The sequence below is a fragment of the Nilaparvata lugens genome, chromosome 2, assembly GCF_014356525.2.
Source record: "Nilaparvata lugens isolate BPH chromosome 2, ASM1435652v1, whole genome shotgun sequence".
NCBI classification, from domain to species: Eukaryota; Metazoa; Arthropoda; class Insecta; order Hemiptera; family Delphacidae; genus Nilaparvata; species Nilaparvata lugens.
This window is the reverse complement of record NC_052505.1, coordinates 60525192-60549920: the sequence shown is the minus strand read 5'-3', so window position 1 is coordinate 60549920 and position 24729 is coordinate 60525192. Positions and strand designations below refer to the sequence as shown.

General features: G+C 37.1%; 1 protein-coding gene across 50 annotated transcripts in view; it reads right to left on the bottom strand.

The window, feature by feature from the left end:
• The window catches only part of LOC111050883 (septin-7), a 145504-nt gene that overhangs the window by 93095 nt on the left and 27680 nt on the right, over nucleotides 1-24729 (bottom strand). For 17 of the 50 annotated variants that reach the window (XM_039422289.1, XM_039422297.1, XM_039422295.1 and 14 more), the window contains exons 1-2: nucleotides 19483-19636; nucleotides 18228-18688 (exon numbers count right to left, since the gene is read on the bottom strand). The exons of 3 other annotated variants lie outside the window; for them this stretch is intronic. In XM_039422289.1, coding sequence (XP_039278223.1) covers nucleotides 18228-18536 — 309 coding nt within the window. In that variant the 5' untranslated portion in view covers nucleotides 18537-18688; nucleotides 19483-19636. Of the gene's footprint in view, nucleotides 1-18227; nucleotides 18689-19482; nucleotides 19645-24729 lie in introns of those variants that run through there. 30 more of the 50 variants (XM_039422296.1, XM_039422285.1, XM_039422294.1 and 27 more) reach the window with 16 other exon arrangements.

Below are 24729 nucleotides of genomic sequence, written 5' to 3'. Positions count from 1 at the left end.
AAATCAGGATCAGATATTCAATGAAACTTACCTAAAACAAAAAGAGAATGAAATCAATAATTTAAAATGTTATTATAATATATATGTTTTCAATCAATAATTTGGGAAATATAAAATCTTACATATAGGGTAACATAAAAATTATTAATCAATAATTATTATTGAACGAAAATCCTAAATAAAATGCTGCAAATCACTTAATGCATTCTCTATTTAATTCCATCTGTAATTATTAATCAAGTCATAAATCTCAACCGATTTATCTCCTATCTGTAAGAGAATGGCCGGGTTGTACGAAGCCGTGTTAAATATTAATCATGATTAAATGCCACGAGAACCAATCTGTAAAGGCATTATTGAGAAGGCTTATCTGATTGGTTCTCGTGACAATTAATCATGGTTAAAATTATACAAGCTTTTATGCAACAAAGTTGAAAGCAACTTTGTTGATTAGTTATAAGGCTACTGGATTCCAGAGTAAACTCAATAAACATTGGTTCCTATCAATCTCTTTCTTATGACTCCAAGAACACCAGATCTGAGACTTCTTCCATAAGAGGTCCTTAATAACGAAAACAACCGACAGTAATATGTGCACTCATAGAAGTTTGTGGAAGATAGAAAAGTGCTTGCCTATAAACAGGACTTTTTAAATTTTCATAAACCAGGGGTCCATGAGTAAAGGAGTCCTTGCCCTTGTCAGAGGGGTACTTAAGCATTATGATACGTGTGGAATAATAATAAAGGAATTCCAGAAAATGAGTAATGCGAAACTAAATTATTACAGGAAACGTGGAGATTACAGGATAATCTATGTGTTATGATCCCACAATATCCAATCTTATGGAAAGTACTGTAGACTAAATGATGCATGACGGGATGTGATGTTGTTATGGCAGAAGCAAATGAGATTCGCAGACCAATACCAATCACGATTACATATTTCAGTGCAGAGAAAGGCACACATGCTCACTAAGATAGGCCAACAGCACAAACACATACATCCGGAGTCCAAGCACATGATTTCCTGCACATAACACATTCTGATAACGCAAACTCTCCACCAATTACTGGCCTGTAATGTACAAGCCAGACTGCTATTAGCCAAGCCACACCAAAGTTCTGACATATTCTGAATTCTGCATGGCTTACTGACTCGAAAATCAATCAACCCCATTTACAAACCATGTATCCATTCATTCAACCAGCAAATATACCACTCACATTCCAGCACAAATTGTACTGTACCGTGATCGTACTGTACCAGGTAAAATGGAGAGGTTAGCCGTTGTTAGCCGGAATGTAAGCCGTTATAAGTTTATGAATAAACTTTCATCTAACCGACATAATTTCAAAATATCAAATTGCTTGAAGCTATTAAATTGATAGAATATATGAATAAGAATTAAAACGATTTTTAAGAGTTTGAGGACATTGAATTTTATAATATAATGGATAAGATTAATAGAAGCTTATATTGTAAAAACGACTATACAGTTGATATGAGGTAATGGAAACCCATAAACTTTTATGAAATTGCCATTAGTGTAGTAACAATCAAGTTGACTAGTATCAAGGAAACAGAGATCAATGTGAAATACAGTATTTCTATTGCCTATTTTCAACTAGAAAAAATGTTCATCTCTAAAACAAGAGTGAGAATTAATTCAACCCCAAGTTGGCCAATAACAAACCATCGATTTCATTCTGATGACGACAGGTAATTGGAGTTGAGTTAACAGGGAATGTATAAAAAACATTATTGAAATCAGAAGTAAGAAACAGTCAGCTTCAAATACCAATAAGCCTGAAGGTAATAAAAATGGAAGACGATCATTACACAAATTTGAGGATTTGAATGAATGGGTTTGATTGCCTCTAAAAATTCAATATTGTTGTCTTCAATTTTATCAATATTTTACTTCCAACAAAACCCCATTTCCCTTGAATCTATATCCTAGAAGAAGATATATCACATTAATCAGTCATGTTTTCTTGAATTATAATGAGAAGAACATCCCTTCACTCTGAATTAAAAACAAGATAAGTTCAGCATTTTGTTGTCAGTACAAATCGACTATATATGGAAACGTCCTGATGGATTCAGAGTAGAATAGAGTCTACAGAATAAAGTTGAGAGTTTAGAGGCGTGCCGGTATGTGACTGGGAGAGCTCCACGCTATTCAACAATGAATCGATTAGCGGTGAGAATAGAACCAATGACGACTAAACTCAGATAAACTGGCGCTGTGAGCCAAGGAGACGTGTACGGAATAAATGGGATCATTCTCAGTTTTTACGAATATTTGTAGAGAAAAACTACATTTCAAATTTATGAGGCATGGCGAAGGTCTCCGAAAATAGTGAATTCTGTTAATTTTATTCCCTTGAAATTTTCATGTTGAATTGGAAATTATTTTCGATTCGAAGAATTTGTAGGAAAAACTGAATTTTGAATTCGTGTGGCAAGTTCAAGAACTCTAATTCCTGCTCAAGGCGTCATGCCCCAAAAATAGTGAATACAGGACTGTGGTTGATTCGATTTAATGCTCAGGTTAAAATTGTCATTGAGAAAGTTATTTTCTTGAGTGGGTCTCAGTTCGTAAAATATTTTCAGTTCATCAAATAGGAGGTTAAGCCATTCAGTTCCTCAAGCTCCACGGCATGAAGTTTTCGTTGCAGGCTGATACACACAGTCACCTACACCGTTGCAAACTAGGGTAGAGATTAGTGAGGATGGGTCAGGAAGAAGTTGGTTAAATCTGAAAGGTGATAGGGGTTGGGTTTTGCTCATAGGTGACAATAAGCTGGTACAATTCAGAATTTCTTAAAATTTTAGAATTAAATAATTATACAGTATCCACTAGACTACTAGAGTCTAGACGAACTACAGTTGTCTATCCGAGCTGATATAATTGATAAACTGAGATATTGATATAGTGAATGTCAACAATTTTATTTATTCATCATTGTATAGAAAAACTAAAATAGATGTGGCAAGTTTACACAGCAGAAATTCTCAAAAAATCATGCATTGAAGGGTTAATTTGATTCCATTAGAGTTCTAACCTTGAAAATATGGCAAATTTTAATCACAATTTATTGTAACTGAGATAACTAATAGAACATTTGTGACGAATCAGACTTATATTATGTTAATGAAATGATTGAACATCCTTAATTTTATTATATGATGTACAATTATACAGATGAGATGACGTTGTTGATATTGAGTTATTTCTTGTTGTGAGTTGTATCAGGCATCGACTGAGATCTCATTTGGCTGCAAACATCAGATCATCTTATCTTGGATCTATGTCTACACTTTTCCTCTTCGATAATAAATACGTTCAACATGTTTTTTTTTAATTCTAGGATAATCTAAAACCGGTTTTCATCAATTTGGCAAATTTGTTTCAATCCAAATTATATTATGTAATATGATTATTGAATTTTGTAATTCACTGAAATTTTCCAATAACCTTCAAAGTCATGAACATCCAACATGCTCATGTTCCATGGAACGTTGAAATGTTCTTCTTCTGCATTACAAACCATCAACGATAGAGAACGACAACAAAGACAAATCATTTGTGTGAACCTGAAGAATCTGCACCTTTGATAATTTTTTCTAGTTTACTTGCTAAACTATCACTGCAAATGGATGGATGTTCGTGAGACCTCACATTTTTCATATTTTCAGAGGTTGAACTGTACTAGGTAATAATACACCATTGACACTAAAAAATCAAACAAAGACACCAGAGGCATATCTGATCAAATAATAATCGAATTATGTGAACCTGAAGGCCGGTCAGGGTCAATCAGGGATAATCAGATTCCGTGACTATCCGCCGCGCCGGCACACAGATCATAGAACCGGTTTCCAAGCCGACGATCGAATCCGTCCCCTAAAAACTGGATGTGGATCACTTCTATTCCCCTCTCGCCAGGAGTATACCTGATTAATAAAATTAGGCAAACCTGTCTTCTCACAGCCTCCAGCCAAAAATTATAGCATCTTTTGGCACAGATTTGCAGACTTTAAATTGTTGATAAGAAAAAATTATAGCATCACTGGCTTCTTTTGGCACAGTTTTGCACTTTCTTCAAACGATCATCTATAGTGAGATTCACCTTAAACTATCAGCCTTGTTTAAATGGCAAGCGTTGATGTTATTAATAAATGAATACAGTTTGACTTTTCATTTTCATGCGACCGACAATCTCCAGCTGCGGTTGTTTTAAGTTTTAAGGATGCTGGTGAATTTGAGGCGTACGCCAAGTTTTATTAGTGGGATTGGAGAAAGAAATTCAATTTGCAAGTAGGCCAGTAACATAGAGAGTGCTTTCACTGATTACTATGATTGAATAATTATACTATTCAAGAAACAAGTAAAGGAAATAACTACTATTATGATGCCAAGTTAATATGGTCTTTGATTCTAGTTTTTCATTTATTTTCCAATACAAATATACGTGTTTCTTTCATGAAAATTACTAAGTGTACTGGAAATTTACTGAGAGAAAGGGCTGAAATTATCTTAAAGACAAAGACATTATTAGACATTATCTTAAAGACAAAGACATTATCTTAAAGACATTATTTTGAAATCATCAAAACAATGAGAAACTATTTTAGTTAATGTTCTCGTCCCATTAAAAATCAAAATAGATTAATAGATCCAGTGTTTCAATAATTGGAAACAACTTAAATTGGGGTTTTCTCATTTTAATAAGTGGGTGTGACGTGTGACACTATTATTATTAAAGTTTACTGTAATAAAATATCTCCATAAACTAATCTAACTCCCCTCCACCACCACTCTGACCAAATCTCACCCTCATAACCTTAAACACTTCAGTTTCTGTTTGGCTTGAAAATGTGCAATACCAGCACGAAACGGACGTCGCCACATCAAAGAATGTGAGTGTTTCTTCACTTTAAAGTTTTATGAAATATTATAGTAAAGTTTTTGACATTCCCATGATTAATGAAAATGTCAGTGCATTGAACTATAGGAGTATATAATTTTCTCATCCAAATTCGTTATCTGAAATTGATTTTTTTTTTTAGTGTAAATTACTTGTCATTACCTATTTTCGTTTCTATTGATCGCTCCTGATCCTACTGAGAATCAATTTCTAAAAAACTTATTATACAACTGCTAGATAATTTCCTATCATAGTTTTCAAGATTGGTAGTTATGAACTCAAATAAAATAGGAGGATGAACAAGAATGTGACAACATTTTTATGAGAAGTGACTTATTATGATGAGGTTGAACGTCCTATATTAACACAATGGAAGAGTGACAATGACAAGAGATCATAATTGGAAGGTCCAACTACGTGAGGTGACAATATACTCAGTGCAACGGTTAATGAACTCCCAGAGGCTAGACTAACGGCGTTTATGAGCTGTCTAAAAAAATCATGAAGAAACTATGCAGGAATTCAAGAGAAGAATATGAGCAAAAAATATTTGAAAAAAAAACTAAAAATGTTCTTCTTCAATGAATAAAATTTGTTATTAGGACTAGTAAATAATTATCAAGTTGTTAGGGATATTGTTTAATGATAAATTGGGCATTATTTTATGAAAATTGAGGGATTATGTTATTTACAGATTTTTCTGTCGTCATCTAAAATTGTGTTTAAATTTTCTGTATTGGGTATTTTTCAGAGAGAATTTTTGTAAAGTCTTTCTATTTCTTTTAAAATTTCTATAAAATATTGCATTTTTAATTGTTTACTTGTATTATGTGTCAAGAGAGCAATTATGGGATATAATCCTTGTGCTCTCTTATGAACCTCAAAATAAATAAATATTTAGACAAAAAATATTATGATATACTGAATTTGTAATCGAAGAATACACTGGAAATGAATGAGAGGAAGTGATACCAATTTAGGTCAGACAATAATTGTACAATCAACGATGGGTTATGTGTTGAATAAATCAAAGTTATTAGACGATAGCACAAATATTGAAGAGGAGGGTGCATCACTGTATGCAAATTTACAGTATAAATTTGAATATCTGACTTCAAGTTCAGTAACACAAAAAAGCCACTATATAACAGGAATCCAGACACATGGAGTGTACTGAACAATGTTTGTTGTACTATTTATTGTTTCTCTTTCCTGTGCCAGAAGGCATGGTTAGAGCTAGGGGATTAACTAAATGGTGCAGATTCCAGTAAATAATTTGCAGCAGGGAAAATGAACATTTTGGTTGGGAAAATTATTAACCATACTCAAACTTTTGTAATGAGCTTGAATCCGTGAAACAATAAATTCTAATTCTATGGTGGGATTAATTTTCAACTGTCTGATTACTTGAATGAGAGGCATGGATGTTATTTAAAAGTTTGGTAGCTAGATGCAGTTGTAAAGAAGTAAAAACAAATTATTGCCCCCTTTAATAAAAAATTATCTTTCTGTAATTGAATCATGGTACAAAATAGAATCTACACTTTTCTTTCTAGTACAGAAAACTCAATAATATACGCCTAACCTAACCTCTAAACTATCTCTAAAAATATACAAATCAGTATTAGTGGTTTGTAGAAAAGGTTCCTAGAAATGACCAGAATTTAATTTAATTTTCAAGGGATTTGGTCATTGAATCGTTAACATTAAATTCGTTAGCCAAAAAATCAACTTTCCTGATAGGAGAGTATGGTCTATTCTTCCTCGAAACGTTGTAGTAGTTGATTGGAAATTTGCAAAATAGTTGTTTTACCTCTTCAGACTGTTCCGTTTCAGTATCCATTAGTTGAGTGTTAGCACGTAAATTGTAACCACCCAAAGTTTAAGTTAATTTTCAAAAATTCAACCCACTAGCTAGCTAGTTGTCACTAAGCCAAGTCAAGATGTGCAGTTTTCTTAACGATAAACACTAGTTACACTACAACGCATTAGCAAAATAGAAACCGTTGATACACTACAATACACACATAGAAGTAGTCAGCCGAGAACTGCCACTCTATTAACTAGAATGAATATTCAGCCAACTACTAATCTCTACGTAATCAGTTATTTAGAATAAAATTACAGTCAGCCTCAGTGATCGTGAGCAACTAGAGGCAATAAGAGCCGCTTACTGATTGTATCAAAATCAATTTCAAGGCGGAAAATTCATCCAATCGGATACTATTTGAGTCGTTGAACTCTTTCACAATAGTCGTATTTTTATAGAAATTGTTATTGATAAGATGTGGTGAAATATTTCAGTTTTTTCGTGGGTGCAATTTAGCAGGTCATGAAATTGAAAGATATGCATTATGACTCTTTGTTTCTTCTACTGTTTAACGTTTGATGTTATGGTATGAAAATCCATTATGTAAAGTAATATGCAGTTGAACGATTGAAGGAATGCCCACTGTATATCTATGAAAACGATTGTGTTTGTAATATTATGAAAAAGTGATTGAAAATTTCATGCATGATATAGTATATCTGGTATATTCATTTAGCATAATTATCTAGAATAAAATTTACTGACAGTACCAATAAGATTGATGCACAGTTCAACCTCGATAGGACGAATCTCAAGGTATCGGGAAAAATTGGTCTCATAGAAAAAATCTCACCTTGATTTCGTGAACTAGGCTGCATCTATAATGCGAATAAGCGTTTACTTCAGTTAATTTAAAGATTGGTAGCTGAGACAAACACAATTGGACAGTCACGATTTTTATTTTCTTCCAGAGGATAATCTCCTATTCTGGGATGACCGTGTTAACGAGTTCTAGGCTTGTGCGTGTGTAACCACATGGAAGTCACCAATGATGATGAGAGATGAGTAATAATCTTTACGTTACTAAATACGTCAATTTATACATTATATGCTAATTTCTATGTTGGATTTGATTGATATGGTGGTTTTCCAATCATTAAAGGCCGTATTTATAAAGGATTCTCAAGAACTACACTTTTTTTGAGACCCAATTAGAATCGTAGAACCAGCTATCAGATTCGTTCTGATTGGTCCTTCTTATTGGTTTCTGGCAAACAAAAAGACTGCTTTGACTAAAACGGTTCTCACTCAAGTATAGTTATGAGGAGTTATACGGTCTTGAGTGAGATAGGCTACTCAAGGAATTTAAGAAAAATCTTTATTTTAATCGATATTTTAAATTGAACTATTGATTTTTGTACTAAAGATGTTTCACTATTGCCCAATGTAAATTTTAAATATTATTGATATGAACGTTATTTGAAAAATTCAAGCTTCAAAGTGTTACAGCCAATATCTTGGCCAGCGTCGTAGCTAAAGAGGTTGAAAACTATTCATTACGTTTGAAATTTGGTCCGTCATCTGTGGTGGTCTATAGTCTATATGAGCGTTATCACATTACTCTGACGCAATTGCCTTTGCCTAGGAGTGAGGAGCGAAGAGATTCATGCCGGCTAACACCCATTCAATTTAGATTAATAATGCGCTGTTGCCAAGTCTACTGGGCCGGAAATTGGATGCACCAAATAGAAAACGACAAACAACCGCTAGCTTCCTTATGGACAGTACTATAAATTCTTCATAAAATGCAAGTGCCCAAACCATTCGATCTGGGATGTGAAATTTAATATTCTTTTGAAATCATCAACGTGGCCTACATTCTAGAGGAAAAATACTTGGACAACCATACAAGGCCTTCAGTTCCATAGAAGGAATTGGTTGCCCACACTTGGCTATAAAAATGATCATCTTAAACCGTTTCACATTGAATATATTATGTACAAATACTATTGACCAGTGGAGAAATGGATTTTGATCCTTACAAATTACAGTCTTAGAATATTTCAATGTGAAACATGAACATCAATGTGACGGATAGAGAAGTCGACCACTCATTCATTGAAAAATGACGATACTATAATCTATTGCTCCACCCACACTGGGAAGAGGTTATTAAAGATTGATAATGGTGTACCAACCGTAACTAAAATCTTTTTTTTTCAAGTGAATGAGTAGTGTTTGTGTCAATTTCAAGTCATTTCATTTGAATATCAACAACATCGCCTTCACTACAACCAAAGACATGACTCTCTTTGCTATATCATAGAGAGATATGCATATTAATTAAAATACAAATTACAATAATTATTGATCATGCTTGAGAACACAAAGCATAATTTAAAATATGATTGAATTTGAAATTACTATGGTACGGAGTATAAATTGATCCAATTGAGAAAAAACATAATGAAAAGATTTTAGGTGGCACATTGCCAAGGTAAATTACCGCTGGGAGTTTTTTAAAACAACGATGAGCGAAGTCACGCAAGCCGGATACACCGGCAACATAATATAAATTCAACAAAATAGCTTCATTTCTATTTCACCTTTATTGCAGTCGGTAAGTTGAGATGTAATAGGACATTAGTAATGGTGTAACATGGTACATTGCATGATTCGTATTTCTTTTTCAAATTTCTTAACGTGTTCGATAACAAGACATTTGAAATGGCTGTATCAATGGTACGGTAAATCATGAAACATATAATTCAATGAAAAGGGAAGTGGTTTTAAAGAAAATGATTGTAAAATAACAATGAATAAAATGAGTTTATTTTTTCGGTTTCAATTTAGTCATTCAGTAATGCACAAATCATTAAAAAAGTTCAATCTGGATCCTCCACTAGAGGGATTATATTGTAATTTGATGAAAATAAAGATAATTCAAAATATATTTAAAAAAACTGCCCTGGGGAGAAGGAAGAATAGGGACGGCAGACAACGGTCCGCTGTGCCCTGGGGAGAAGGAAGAATAGGGACGGCAGACAACGGTCCGCTGTGCCCTGGGGAGAAGGAAGAATAGGGACGGCAGACAACGGTCCGCTGTGCCCTGAGGAGATGGAAAGAATAGGGACGGCAGACAACGGTCCGCTGTGCCCTGGGGAGATGAAAGGACAGGGACGGCAGACAACGGTCCGCTGTGCCCTGGGGAGAAGGAAGAATAGGGACGGCAGACAACGGTCCGCTGTGCCCTGGGGAGATGGGAGGACAGGGACGGCAGACAACGGTCCGCTGTACCCTGGGGGAATGGAAGGTCAGGGACGGCAGACAACGGTCCGCTGTGCCCTGGGGAAATGGGAGGACAGGGACGGCAGACAACGGTCCGCTGTGCCCTTGGGAGATGGGAGGTCAGGGACGGCAGACAACGGTCCGCTGTGCCCTAGGGAGATGGGAGGTCAGGGACGGCAGACAACGGTCCGCTGTGCCCTGGGGGAATGGAAGGTCAGGGACGGCAGACAACGGTCCGCTGTGCCCTGGGGAAATGGGAGGACAGGGACGGCAGACAACGGTCCGCTGTGCCCTAGGGAGATGGAGGACAGGGACGGCAGACAACGGTCCGCTGTGCCCTGGGGAAATGGGAGGACAGGGACGGCAGACAACGGTCCGCTGTGCCCTAGGGAGATGGGAGGTCAGGGACGGCAGACAACGGTCCGCTGTGCCCTGGGGAAATGGGAGGACAGGGACGGCAGACAACGGTCCGCTGTGCCCTAGGTATATGGGAGGACAGGGACGGCAGACAACGGTCCGCTGTGCCCTAGGTAGATGGGAGGACAGGGACGGCAGACAACGGTCCGCTGTGCCCTAGGGTGATGGGAGGTCAGGGACGGCAGACAACGGTCCGCTGTGCCCTAGGTAGATGGGAGGACAGGGACGGCAGACAACGGTCCGCTGTGCCCTAGGGAGATGGGAGGTTAGGGACGTACGGCAGCCAAGGGGCCGCTGTACCAGGGCAGGAGGTCGGGGACGTACGGCAGCCAACGGGCCGCTGTACCAGGAGCAGGAAGGTTTGTGAGCGGAATGCTGTGGACTGGGGCTCGTCCGGCGTTTAAATACTCCCCCAAAGTGGAGGGGATGGAGTTGAGCCGCCGCCAGAGGCGGTGGAAATTGTCTTGATGCGCGGAAGATGGTGCGCCATCGGTACCTTCCTTATCTCCGCGGTCGGCTAGCATTGCTGATAGCCGAGCGTCTTTCAATAATATTATTTATTATTTTCTCGTCACAATTTTACTTTGTGACACCCCACTCCTACTTGGGGGGGGGGGGGTGTTCGGAGCCCTCTATGGCACCACCTTAAAAGGCGTGAGCCATCTAGGCATCACCTTAAGAGGTGTACACCTCCCAGGCATCACCTTTAGAGGTGTATGCCACTCACTATGATCATCATCTACACCCGGTCCACCAGGTACATATTTACATCATCCATCTGGAAATTGGACTTTTATGCGTGGCTTGCCAGCCCGTTTACGCTTACCAGGTGTTGAGACTCGGTGACTCAACATTGGATCCTTATTCCTTGAGAGTCCTGGTATGGGATCCTGGGACTGTGAGACTACTTCCTTGATGGTCAAAGACTGTGTTGGCTCTTCTACAACCATATCAATGGGGGGTGGTACTAACTTTTCCACAACCCTCTCGGATTCAGCACTAGTGTTGGTGGCTGGGGCATGAATCGTGGCCTGGCGTTCAGAGTCAGTCATCTCATTCCTGTGATCCATCACTATGTTGCCCCAGGACGCTTGCCTTGGAACATATGACAACTCTGCTTTGCTATCAATCAAGGCATTGGGTTCGACTCTGTTCAAACCATCCTGCTTGAACATCCTTCTGTCGCGATCCTTGTTGTCCTGAGATTCGGATTGTACAGCTGATATTGTTGGGACTGCTGTTGTCTTAGTCCCCAATAAGAGAGATTGCAACATTATTAGCGGACTTGTAGGATTCAGTTGGGGAGGATCCCACTCTACCTCTCTCGTGAATGTGTGAATATTCACTCTGTTTTCACGCATAAATTCCATTCCTAATAGCAACTCTTGTCCAAGTCCTTCCATTATAGATGCCACTAGTGGAACTGTGATTTGTTCTATGGTCACATTAGTAGTCACTTTCCCATTTAACGGGGTTGACCGTCCATCAGCTAATATCGCGCGGTGACGTGCTGGTTCTTTCCGTATCATCCCTATTTTCCGGATGACTTCATAGACCTCGTTGCTCATATAATTAGCTTCAGCACCCGTATCTAGCAAGGCCTTACACTTTTTACCGCCGATTATTACGGCAATGAATAGTCTGTTGTCTCTTGATGACTCTTCAATCACAGGAATACTGTGTGCTGTTCGCATCACTGCTGTCTTGTTCGGAGTTTTATTCTCCTTCTGCACATCACAGACACATTTCAGTGCTCTCTTACCGCTCCTTTTACATGGTGGGATATCGGGACAGTGTGATCTCCAGTGCCCCGGTCTCTTGTATTGCCCACACATGGGTTCAGACTCACTAAGAGATGGTCTGTTACTAGTAGGGGTTATAACTGTCTCAACCTTGAGCCTTGTAATCTTTTTCGTGTCCTCAATCATGTGAACTCTCGAATTCTGTCTATTCTGTTTCTCCTCTGCTTTTATTTGTTCATACTCCCTCGCGAATTTTTCCAATTCGTTGATACTATGAACATTTGATTGCCGAATATACAATTTGTACCGTGGGAGGAGATTCTTATACACTCTCTGTAATTTATTCTCGTCTGTAAAACCTCCTCGACGCCTCATGAGTGTCAGTACATCTTCGAGAAATTCGTCAAACGATTCACCTTCTTTTTGCTTCCTTGCCTGAATTAGAGTCTCGAGGTCCTCCTCATAGGTAAGTGGGTAGTAGCGTGATCTGAAATCTGTCACAAAATTGTCCCATGATTTCCACTGGTCACGACGATTACGCATCCATAGGGTAGCTTTACCAACTAGTAATTCAGGTAGCGCGACTAGTAGTTGGTTGCCAGTGAGCCCATAAGCTTGTTGTAGCTCGTCTAGCCTTTCTAAGAAGCTGGGAGCATCTGATTGGCCATCGAATGACAGTCTCCAGCTTCTTACTTTGTCACATACCGCCCCTGGGTCCATGAGGGGGTTTGTGTGAATGTTGGTTCCAACTTCAGCATGAGTACCTGTTGCTGAGTGTCCGGATTCCTCACTGCTTCTGCTCACTATTCCAGGTCTTGGGCTGGGAAACGTACAGCCATCTTCTTATGTTGTTCTACTAACAACCTTCTCAACTCAGCAAGTGTTCCAGATGACACTATGCCCCAATCTTGTAGAAGATTGAATGCTTCTTCCTTTTTCAATTTATAGATCCAGGAAACTCTGGGGTCGGCTATCACCTCGGGGTTTATGTCCTCGACCGACTGATCCTCTGTCAGCTCCTGGTGTTGTGCATCTGAATCAGACTCTCCCTGTTCACTCATGATTCTTACTTCGTTGCCTCGTGCCCCAAGTGCGGGCGCCAATCTATCACGTACACCCTGAGTAGCTTCAGAGGTGGGTGATTGATACCCAGGTGTTGCTCCTGGATGACTTCGCTCAGTCGTAATGTGGGCGGGGAAAGGAGGCAAGTCGAAGTTCCTCTTCCTTCTTCTTTGTGCCTCAGCTGGCGTGAACAGCACCTCCTGGTGCTTCTGACGGCGTGAAGGTCGCTCTCTTCTCTGATGACACCACTTTGATGTAATTTTGTATCGGCCTTACGGCCTCGGTTCCGCTCCAGTGAAGTAGGAAAAGGAAGGACAGACAGGATAGGGACGGCAGACAACGGTCCGCTGTGCCCTTGGGACATGGAAGTCACCAATGATGATGAGAGATGAGTAATAATCTTTACGTTACTAAATACGTCAATTTATACATTATATGCTAATTTCTATGTTGGATTTGATTGATATGGTGGTTTTCCAATCATTAAAGGCCGTATTTATAAAGGATTCTCAAGAACTACACTTTTTTGAGACCCAATTAGAATCGTAGAACCAGCTATCAGATTCGTTCTGATTGGTCCTTGTTATTGGTTTCTGGCAAACAAAAAGACTGCTTTGACTAAAACGGTTCTCACTCAAGTATAGTTATGAGGAGTTATACGGTCTTGAGTGAGATAGGCTACTCAAGGAATTTAAGAAAATTTTTATTTTAATCGATATTTTAAATTGAACTATTGATTTTGTACTAAAGATGTTTCACTATTGCCCAATGTAAATTTAAATATTATTGATATGAACGTTATTTGAAAAATTCAAGCTTCAAAGTGTTACAGCCAATATCTTGGCCAGCGTCGTAGCTAAAGAGGTTGAAAACTATTCATTACGTTTGAAATTTTGGTCCGTCATCTGTGGTGGTCTATAGTCTATATGAGCGTTATCACATTACTCTGACGCAATTGCCTTTGCCTAGGAGTGAGGAGCGAAGAGATTCATGCCGGCTAACACCCATTCAATTTAGATTAATAATGCGCTGTTGCCAAGTCTACTAGGCCGGAAATTGGATGCACCAAATAGAAAACGACAAACAACCGCTAGCTTCCTTATGGACAGTACTATAAATTCTTCATAAAATGCAAGTGCCCAAACCATTCGATCTGGGATGTGTAATTTAATATTCTTTTTGGAGTCATCAACGTGGCCTACATTCTAGAGGAAAAATACTTGGACAACCATACAAGGCCTTCAGTTCCATAGAAGGAATTGGTTGCCCACACTTGGCTATAAAAATGATCATCTTAAACCGTTTCACATTGAATATATTATGTACAAATACTATTGACCAGTGGAGAAATGGATTTTGATTCTTACAAATTACAGTCTTAGAATATTTCAATGTGAAACATGAACATCAATGTGACGGATAGAGAAGTCGACCACTCATTCATTGAAAAATGACGATACTATTATAATCTATTGCTCCACCCACACTGGGAAGAGGTTATTAAAGATTGATAATGGTGTACCAACCGTAACTAAAATCTTTTTTTTCAAGTGAATGAGTAGTGTTTGTGTCAATTTCAAGTCATTTCATTTGAATATCAACAACATCGCCTTCACTACAACCAAAGACATGACTCTCTTTGCTATAACATAGAGAGCTATGCATATTAATTAAAATACAAATTACAATAATTATTGATCATGCTTGAGAACACAAAGCATAATTTAAAATATGATTCAATTTGAAATTACTATGGTACGGATTATAAATTGATCCAATTGAGAAAAAACATAATGAAAAGATTTTAGGTGGCACATTGCCAAGGTAAATTACCGCTGGGAGTTTTTTAAAACAACGATGAGCGAAGTCACGCAAGCCGGATACACCGGCAACATATTATAAATTCAACAAAATAGCTTCATTTCTATTTCACCTTTATTGCAGTCGGTAAGTTGAGATGTAATAGGACATTAGTAATGGTGTAACATGGTACATTGCATGATTCGTATTTCTTTTTCAAATTTCTTAACGTGTTCGATAACAAGACATTTGAAATGGCTGTATCAATGGTACGGTAAATCATGAAACATATAATTCAATGAAAAGGGAAGTGGTTTTAAAGAAAATGATTGTAAAATAACAATGAATAAAATGAGTTTATTTTTTCGGTTTCAATTTAGTCATTCAGTAATGCACAAATCATTAAAAAAAGTTCAATCTGGATCCTCCACTAGAGGGATTATATTGTAATTTGATGAAAATAAAGATAATTCAAAATATATTTAAAAAAACTAGCTTTTGAAATAATAATAAAAAAGCAATGTGGTATTGAACATTACAAATGTCTTGAAATCTATATAAATATTCAATTCATTAATTTACTAATAATTATATTGACAATTTATTTTAATAAATGAGCAATTTGATAAAAATGTTACAATTTCAAAATACTTTTTGCAATCTGGATATCGATCGAAATGCAATATTGTTATCTACCATAATTCACTACTAAACATATTTCTTATTTAAAATATCATTAGTGTAAATCACGACTACAGTAAGTTATTTAGTAGCCTACTCATACAACAGCCAACACGGAAACGATGAAACACAGCAAAGAAACACCGATTCCGCTCCTCAACCATCCATTACAAAGTGTTAGCCATTCTCTATTTTCTCCTACTCTCTATTTTCGGCTCCCTCTTCAGAAGTGTGATTGAAAAAGAAATTAGACGGATGTTGTCATTTGAAAAAAGAGGAAGCTACCTTTCTTTTGCGACAAACTAACATGAAAACAGTGTTGGAAAACCCATCAGAATGAGAGATAGGCTGCCTATAGTGTCGCCGTAAATGCGTTTTATAGGCGTCGATTCCGATAACCACTTATCTACTATACGGTACACTACGGGCGGCTCTTAATTTTTAATGGACCCAACAATAGACAAGAGAGCTGAGAGTGCAATAAACTCCTATCAAGGACTTCGCTTCATCGTGTTTCATCTACGGACAAATCAAGATAAGATTGAGAGATGGATACTGTGCATACCATACAATCAAACCTGTAATGGAAACAAAATCAAGATAAGATTGGAAGTTGAATACTGTACATACAATCTGTACTGTAAATAATCATACTGTACATAAACCTGTACTGTAATACATTCTTTGATGGATAAGAGATGTACGTTGAACATGCAATCAAACCTGTAACTTGATTACTCTATGGAGATAAATATATTGGATATTAATTTGATTACCATATAAGGTTCGCAAATTTCAAATACGTAACAGCATATCATTGTTTAAACCTATAAACAGCAGGGAGTCTATGAAGTTATGAAACCGAAATAAAAGTTGGAAGTAAGATTCGCAATTCACAAACGACATCGCCGAGTAGTCTGGGGAGTGCAACTTCAGTCTGCTTCGCTCCGCTTGGACATAGGTTCGAGTCCCGTCCATGGGTAAGGTTATATTGATAATCTCGTTACCCACACTCAAACAAAAGCATAATGTGGGCATCATTTAGTAAAAAACTCAATACTACCTCATCGAAAATGTATATAAAATAACATTAATACGTTGAATGCTAATAATGTACTGTATAATATAAAATCAATTTATATCGTATTTATTATATAATTATAGTGTCTAGTATAAATACAATATATAGGGGAATTTATAGAGCCCCAATACAACATATTACTATACAACACCCAGGGAGGAAGAAAAGGAATCAGTGAATCAATATTGCATATATGTATACACAATATACCAACATTACATACCCTTCATGTAAAATACAACCGTTATTAAAAGCATCCCAATACATTACATCAAATTCACCTTTGGTTTCCTTCAGGTACTCTTACTACATTCGGTTTGGTCTGTGTGAAGGTTTAGCCGGTATAAGACATATTTTAGAAGCTCGATATTAAAAACGTAACTGAACGAGGAGGTTTCTCGCAGCCACTCGGTCTACAACTTCAACTCTCACCCCTCGTATGAGCAGACACTTCACCCTCGAACAAGTGAATCACCCTTCTTGTTATCATTGCATTACGTGTTTCAAGGGTGCTATAGAATGCGCCGCCACATGCCAGTCTGCTTATTGCTTTTTTCCGATGTACCAGTCAATAACTTTCTCTTTTTCATCTTCATATTGATCAAGAGTATGGTGAGAATAAAAAGAGAATGTTTACATAGATATATGACAACGCGACGAGAAATATATAAGAAAGTAATCATCATATTCAATATTTTTTGAAATAGTATGTTCCAATCCTGAAATCTATCTCAATCATACTAATTGGTATTTTTGAAATAATTTTTCAATCTGAAAATCTTGCGGAGTAATTCACATCAAATCATCTTTATATACAAGAAAAACATATATATTTGGTAGAAGACCCACAATCTTTTAAAAAATATGGCAATTTTATTACAGAATTTTATCCTCATTAAAAATCTCCCACACAATAAACCAGCGGACAATATAAAGGGTGAGTTTAATAACGCTCGATATCGACTATACTGCCTGAACGTAAGTAACATCCATCATGAAACCTGGGGCATTTCTGTTATCAGGACATGTGTTATCATCAGGTAACTTCATTAGTATATAATCCGATGAATACCAGATCACTACACCGATTTTCCATAATAAACTTTTAAATAATACTTTTACATAGTACTTGTATATTTCAAATAGCCTATAAAATGATTTCAAAAAACATTGTTACAAAAAAAAAGATAAACAATAAACAAATTATTTAGTAATACTTCTACAAGACTATTGCTACCTATCCATCTATCAATACCTATCGATAATATCACGGTTTCTATCAATACCCACATTCAGAAGTATGTAGGGGGTACTTTACTTCAAGAAATACATTTCAGGGACTTGACGATTTTAGAGAAAGTAGTTTACACCAAGGTAGTAGATAAATAAGATACATGTGGATAAGACCTACCACAGAGTCAGTAGCAATGGTACTGGAGGGAGGAGTCGCTGCCGCCGTGGAGTTCTGTTCAAAGAGGCGCTGGCGGTTGGCGAGGCGGTCGAGACTGGCCAGCCGATAGGTGGCCGACGACGCAGACGACAGCGACCCGGTCGTGTACTTGGGCAGCGTCGGGGGCGGAGGATTCGGCTTGGGGGCGGCAGCCGCAGCCAGCAGGCTGGCACTGCTAGTGTAGTGGTAGGACGCCGGGGAGGCGGCCGGTTTCGCCGCCGGGACGCCCCCGTTGCTCAGGGCTGTCGTTGGGTTCATGGCACTGCTCATTGCACGTGATGCACCAGTGTGCTACTACCACGATAGTGTCACTAATAGCCCGATAGTGGTTGGAGCCAACAAGTAGCATAAGAGTGTGCTACTACCACGATAACGCCACTATTTATCTCGAGATTATTAGTAAAATTAGATCTGGTGTGCTACTAGAACAAGAATATTACTTTTAGCGAGAGAAGAAGATGAGTAGTGAGGTTAGCTTCAAACTGTCAGAATTAGAATTTACACTTTAAAAAGAGATGTTGTGGAATTTCAGCATATTAAGGTGAAATAGAAACAATGTGGAATTGACAATATCACTTTTATTTCACCTTAATGACAGCATTAGTTTAAATGGAAGCATTGATGTTATAAAGAATGATGAGAGCTCAAATTGAACCTATAGCACTATTGCTTTACTAATAGTGTATTTAGTAGTCTAATCAGCAAACGCATAGTGTTGATCTCAGAACAATAGCAGTACTGCAGTACGAACAAAAGTAGTGTTTTACCAGCACTAGTGTTGATATTGGAACAATAGTAATAGCAGTAGTAGTAGCAGCTGAAAGCAGTAACACTAGTGTTGAACTAGCAGGAAAGATAGAAGTAGACAAGAGTGTGCTTCTAGCACAATTTGGAAGTAAATAAGAGTTTGCTACTAGTTACTAGTAGCACCAACACAGAGAGTAGGTAGCATTGATAACAGTTGTAGTAACAAGAGTGTGATACTAGCTCATTTGAGTCATAAGCTCAAAACTACCACAATTTTTGAGAAATTAATAGGTAGCATGTTCTCGTACTACTTCTGGGGCAGATAATACTAGGAAAAATAGAAGTGGACACGAGTTTGCTACTAGTACAGTTAGCAGTAGCAGTAGCAACACCAGAATGAGCTACAAGCATGTATGTTACAATAGCTGCAGTACAGATATTAGTAGTAGCAACAGCATGAATGTTTTACCAATACTAATAGCACATAATTGCGTTACTCTATGCACGACAGTGTTGTCTAGCCACACATTACACCACACACGCAACAGATAACCGTCACCAACTACGGACAACAAACGCACTGCCAGACGGTCGACACTCGACTGACTCACTCCGCTCGCCGCCGGCGACTGCTGTCTACCCGCGCAATGCTGCCAACTGCACCGCTCGACTTTCCCACCCTTTTCCCTTTCGCTTTCAACGGCAAATTGATCATCACATTCGGGTAGCGGGTACATCACCTCAAGATTATACGATGCGATACGCAATCACCATCTGCATTTTAATGAGGGATAGTGAGAAAAAAAAAGAAACAGTGTAGGGGAGTACGACAGACATCCACTACGATATCATTAGTTTCTAGTGATAATACGAATAACATGATTAATACCTTTTAACATGTGAACGTTGAAGCGGAGAAAGATTAGGCTTAATATGATGAAATGAAATCAATAATACAGTCTAATCTGAACATAAATTCGGTGAGTAAACCCATGGCCCGTACCGCCCATTGTAGAATAGTATAGATGGCCATGGAAACCCCAAAGACGTGTTTTCTACTATTGTATGTCCAGAGTAGATCGGAAATGAGTTCAAAGAAAAAATGTATTTATGAATAGCACAATATTTTATTTTCTTCACAATATTCATCATTGCCAAACATTTGTTATTAATAAGATAACACTTTACTTTGATCTTCATTCGTAACCCATAAACAATACAGTCAACACAGATGTGGAATAGTAGTGATCAACAGAAAAAATAAAACACGCGATAAAAAATACCACATTTATTCCTAATTTCTTGATCATGAAGTATGATATTTGCTTGACTGGAGAAACAGCAAGGGATATCTAATATTTTCGAATGATTAGAAATATATCCAATTAGCTGCATCTATCAACAACCATTAAAAAGATAACAAGAAATTATACAATATTTGCTTTTATTTATATAAATATAGATAACTACACTTAATCCGTTCCATCTAATCAATACATTATTTGTATCTACAATTTATTTTTGTGGGTTTGAAGCGTACAGAGAGCTTGAATGGGAAGAAAACTATCGAATATATAGAAATTTATTCTCCTGACAAAAGAGCATGGTTAATACTAATTTAGTAACAGATAAGATAACCACAAAATAATCATTCAAGCATACTAATTGTGTACCGTATGCTACAAATGCTCAAAGATAAGGGATACTGGATGAAATTTTATGAGAAAGAATATCATGATTAATTTCAAATATAATTATCAATATTAGAAAATAAAAACTACAATATACGAATGACTATTCTATTATATTAAGCAAGCAATTTCTGTATATCTGAATATATTTTTATATTTGGTTATTTATATTTATGTATATCAATTGGTTATATTTATTTATGGTTATTTATGTTGAACGGATCTCGAAAACGGCTCTAACGATTTTCACGAAATTTGGAACATAGTAGGTTTATGATATAAAAATTCGATTGCACTGGATCTCATCCTTGGGAAAACTCGCTGAACGACATTAAAAGGATAATTCATACTTGGCTGAAACAGCTGAGACTTTCGTCGTCTGTGGATAGTAAAATAATAATAATAATATCGAGTGACCTGGCTGGCTCAGGTCTGGTGTCAGAGTTTTCAGGTCGCAACTGATCAATTTCAGGGCCTCTAACATGACCTCACGACTGCTTTTTAGGCAGCCGGGACCGACGGCTTAACGTGTCCATCCGAAACACGGGAGTGGCCCGAGATAAATATCTTGCCCGGGCCGGGATTTGAACCCGGGCCTCTGAATCATACAGCCAGCATCTGATCCACTCGACTACGGCCACTCCTGTGAATAGTAAAAAAGTGAGTGAGCGAGTGAGTCTATGAAAAATCAAAATATCGCATCCCCGAAATTCATTAGATGACGGATGTAAAATATAAACAAGATCATTTTAGAGAATTGTGTCCTGTTTATCAAGAAATAAACATAACGAGTGAAGCTCGGTGTCCCGATATTTCTTATTATTATCTTTAATTACAGATATATAAAATTTTTCGATTTAAAATAAAATTAAAAAGAAAAATGGAATGATAAAATTTAGTCAGTCACTAGAAGCCAAAAAATCACTAACTCTATTGTGGCATGACGCAATCACCCAAGGTTGGAATTGACCTCAAATTTGAATCGTGCGAGTTTAATAGCTTCTACAATGAATCCAAAGTAATTCATATGCAACAAGTGCGCTGGAGAATAGGCCTCCTGTTTCATTAGATAACTTATGTTGCAGACATTTATCAATTTGAAGATGACGACATTAGAATTAAAAAACTTATGACGCAATAATGGTACGAAGGGTCTGGAAAATAGCTTAACGACATAACGGAAGAAAGCAATTTTACAATAAACGAGTTCTAATTAGTGAAAAGTGTAGGGCTTCAACTCTGAAACTTCTTGATTGTTATTAATGATGTGAGATGCTGTCTATTAAAAGATCAAATTTCTTATTTTAAATAAACTTTCTCATGAAAAATCAATTATTTATTTACATAATTGACATTAATCATTCTTCAGAATAATCAAAGTTCAATTCAAAAACGTCTCAGTTGTAATCAATGGCATAAGATTATTTCAAGTAATTATAATCTACTCTCACATAAGCAATCTATTGTTTTGAGAATACTGTAACAGCATTCTGGAATAATTAAAATATTGCAAGATATCTGTGCAAGTTAAATAAAGATTTTGTAATGTGGGACTTCATAAAATAGGTATAAAAACATATCTTATAAATAGCCTATCATTAACATTCATGAACGTATAATCTCTATTCTCCTAAATGTAGGAGCAACAGCAAAAAATTAACAATAAAATTTAAAAATTAATAAAAAATTATATTTTTAGAATTATCTTGATTGGATGGCGTACCCTAGTATTTTTGATGGGTGGAAGAGCTTTTGGTAGGTATGTTTATGTCAAAATAGAACATTATTTAATAGTAATTTCATATTATTACATACATAGTCGAAACCAATAAATTGGTTGATGAAGAAAATAGTTAATTATTCGACACTCATGCTGCTCACGGGAATTGAAGGCTAGGCCTACTCTATATATTAAGTTCATAATTTTAAAAAATCTAATTGTCAAATTCGATTTTCCACGAGCACGTGTACAGTATCCGATTTGAAGTGATAAAACTTCCAAGGTAATAATTTTCCAGTGTCAATTAATTTTCGAATTTGAACTATTTTAGGAGGCTTCCAAACAACCAGATAACGACAGAGTAGATGAGATCGAAATTTGATTTGGTCAGAAAACGAGACTTTCCCGCGAGCTTCTAAAAATTTAATGTGATGTCAGAGCAGAGTGTTCTGTTAAAAAAGTGTCGATAGCAAGTGACGTTCTACTGTTACGCCTGAGTGCAAAAACGAGACGTCTATTTGGGTGATCTCCTTTCTTCGATCAGCTGATCAGCTGAAAATGTCTAGCGCAAAAGCCGAAGCAGTTCCTTGGCGGAAAAAACACAACAAAAAGAGACGTTGATTTCTAATCAGAATAGCAACTACTTTCTCCAATTGGCTTTTTTTAGAAGCCTGGCTTCGCCCATGTCCATTTCTACCGCAAGGTCTGATGATTAACAGACTTGATAACAGAAGACTTACTGCAGAAAGCTGTTGAGCAAGGTGATTTTTGGTCGATTAAAGGTCACTTTTGTTTGTAAGCATGAATGTACGAGCATTTGAGTTGTGAATATTGTGCAAACCACAAATGCTAGGGAAATTTGTCAGAGAATTACTGGAAATAAAATCCATAGATGACTATTGTTATAGCAAAATAAATTGATTGAAAATACTACCAACAGCGTTTACAATTGAATATTAGTTGAAATCGACTGAATACAATAATATTCAATGTGATGATTCAAGCTGGAAAAAGTAAAATGTTAAAAGAGATCATTAAAAGAATGTGAGCCTGATTTCGGTTATTCTCTTCATCATAATTTTGATAAATTGACCAAATGAAGGTTATGCAACTATTATAATTGACTAGTGGTTGCAACTATTGACTAATTGACTATAGTGAGGTCCACGTTATAATGGCAGTGGATAAAGATAGGAGAACAGCGTTGCCGAGTCTCTGCCTTAATTAATCATATTTCTAAATTGTGAAAAACATATTCGGCAACGTTCCGGAGCTAGAAAAGGATAGCTCTATCTACTTTGTCGAATGATAGACAAGGATAGCAACACCAATGTTAATCGAATACTGTCATTATAACGTGGACCTCATTATAGTGCAACTATTAGTGGTTGATACATCTCGGGCCTTCTCATACATAGAATACTGTTACGAATCTGAAGTAGACTACAGAACATCAACATAATTTCACGGTCATCTTGAAGGGAATTTAAGTTTTCCCCGATCTTTACAAACCTGCCGGTTCATGAATGAGGCTTCCTTACTAGACGACGAATATTTGGGTGGTGCGTAATTGCAAGTGGAAACGAGGGGTGACCCAGCCCAAAACCCGGCGCCTGCTCAAAGCATCTCATCGCAGAAGGGTGCGTACACACTATAGGCCTACCCAGCCACCACTCCACAAACTGAGCTCAATAAATACGTGCGTCGCATCCAGCTTGAATTAAAGATCTTCACAACCTTGTTCAATCTTGAAATAGGTGAGATTAGAATGTGATTGGGGAGTTTGGTAAGAAGGGGTGACATTCACAATCAAGATCTTAGTTGATCAAGAATCAGCCCGGTGAGGCAACTTCAGTACGTCAAGTTGAAGTTCCTGATGCTTTCAGAAAGTCCAGTGGATCATATATATATATTCAATTCTAAAATAAAAACATCCTGCAAACCAGCTTATTGTCATTTGAAAGCAGAAACATAACCAAAACCAACTTCTCTCTAATTCATTCTTAATAATCCGTAACTAGTGTGCAAAGGTGTAGCTGTATGTGGTGTATCTGCTTGCAATGAAAACTTGATGCCGTGACACTTGACGAATTGAATGGATCAATTTCTCATTTGTTGCAGTATCTCATGGAATGGTCAGAATAGGTATTGGACTTCATCTACTTCTGCTAATACTTGTATCAAGTTCTAATTCACTAGACTGATAATGTAGTAGACAGAAGCAAATAATGACAGAAGCAAAAAAACTGTAATGTACAACAGAAGCAATATCCTCTATTTTTCAATAAATAAGTGATTTGAAAAC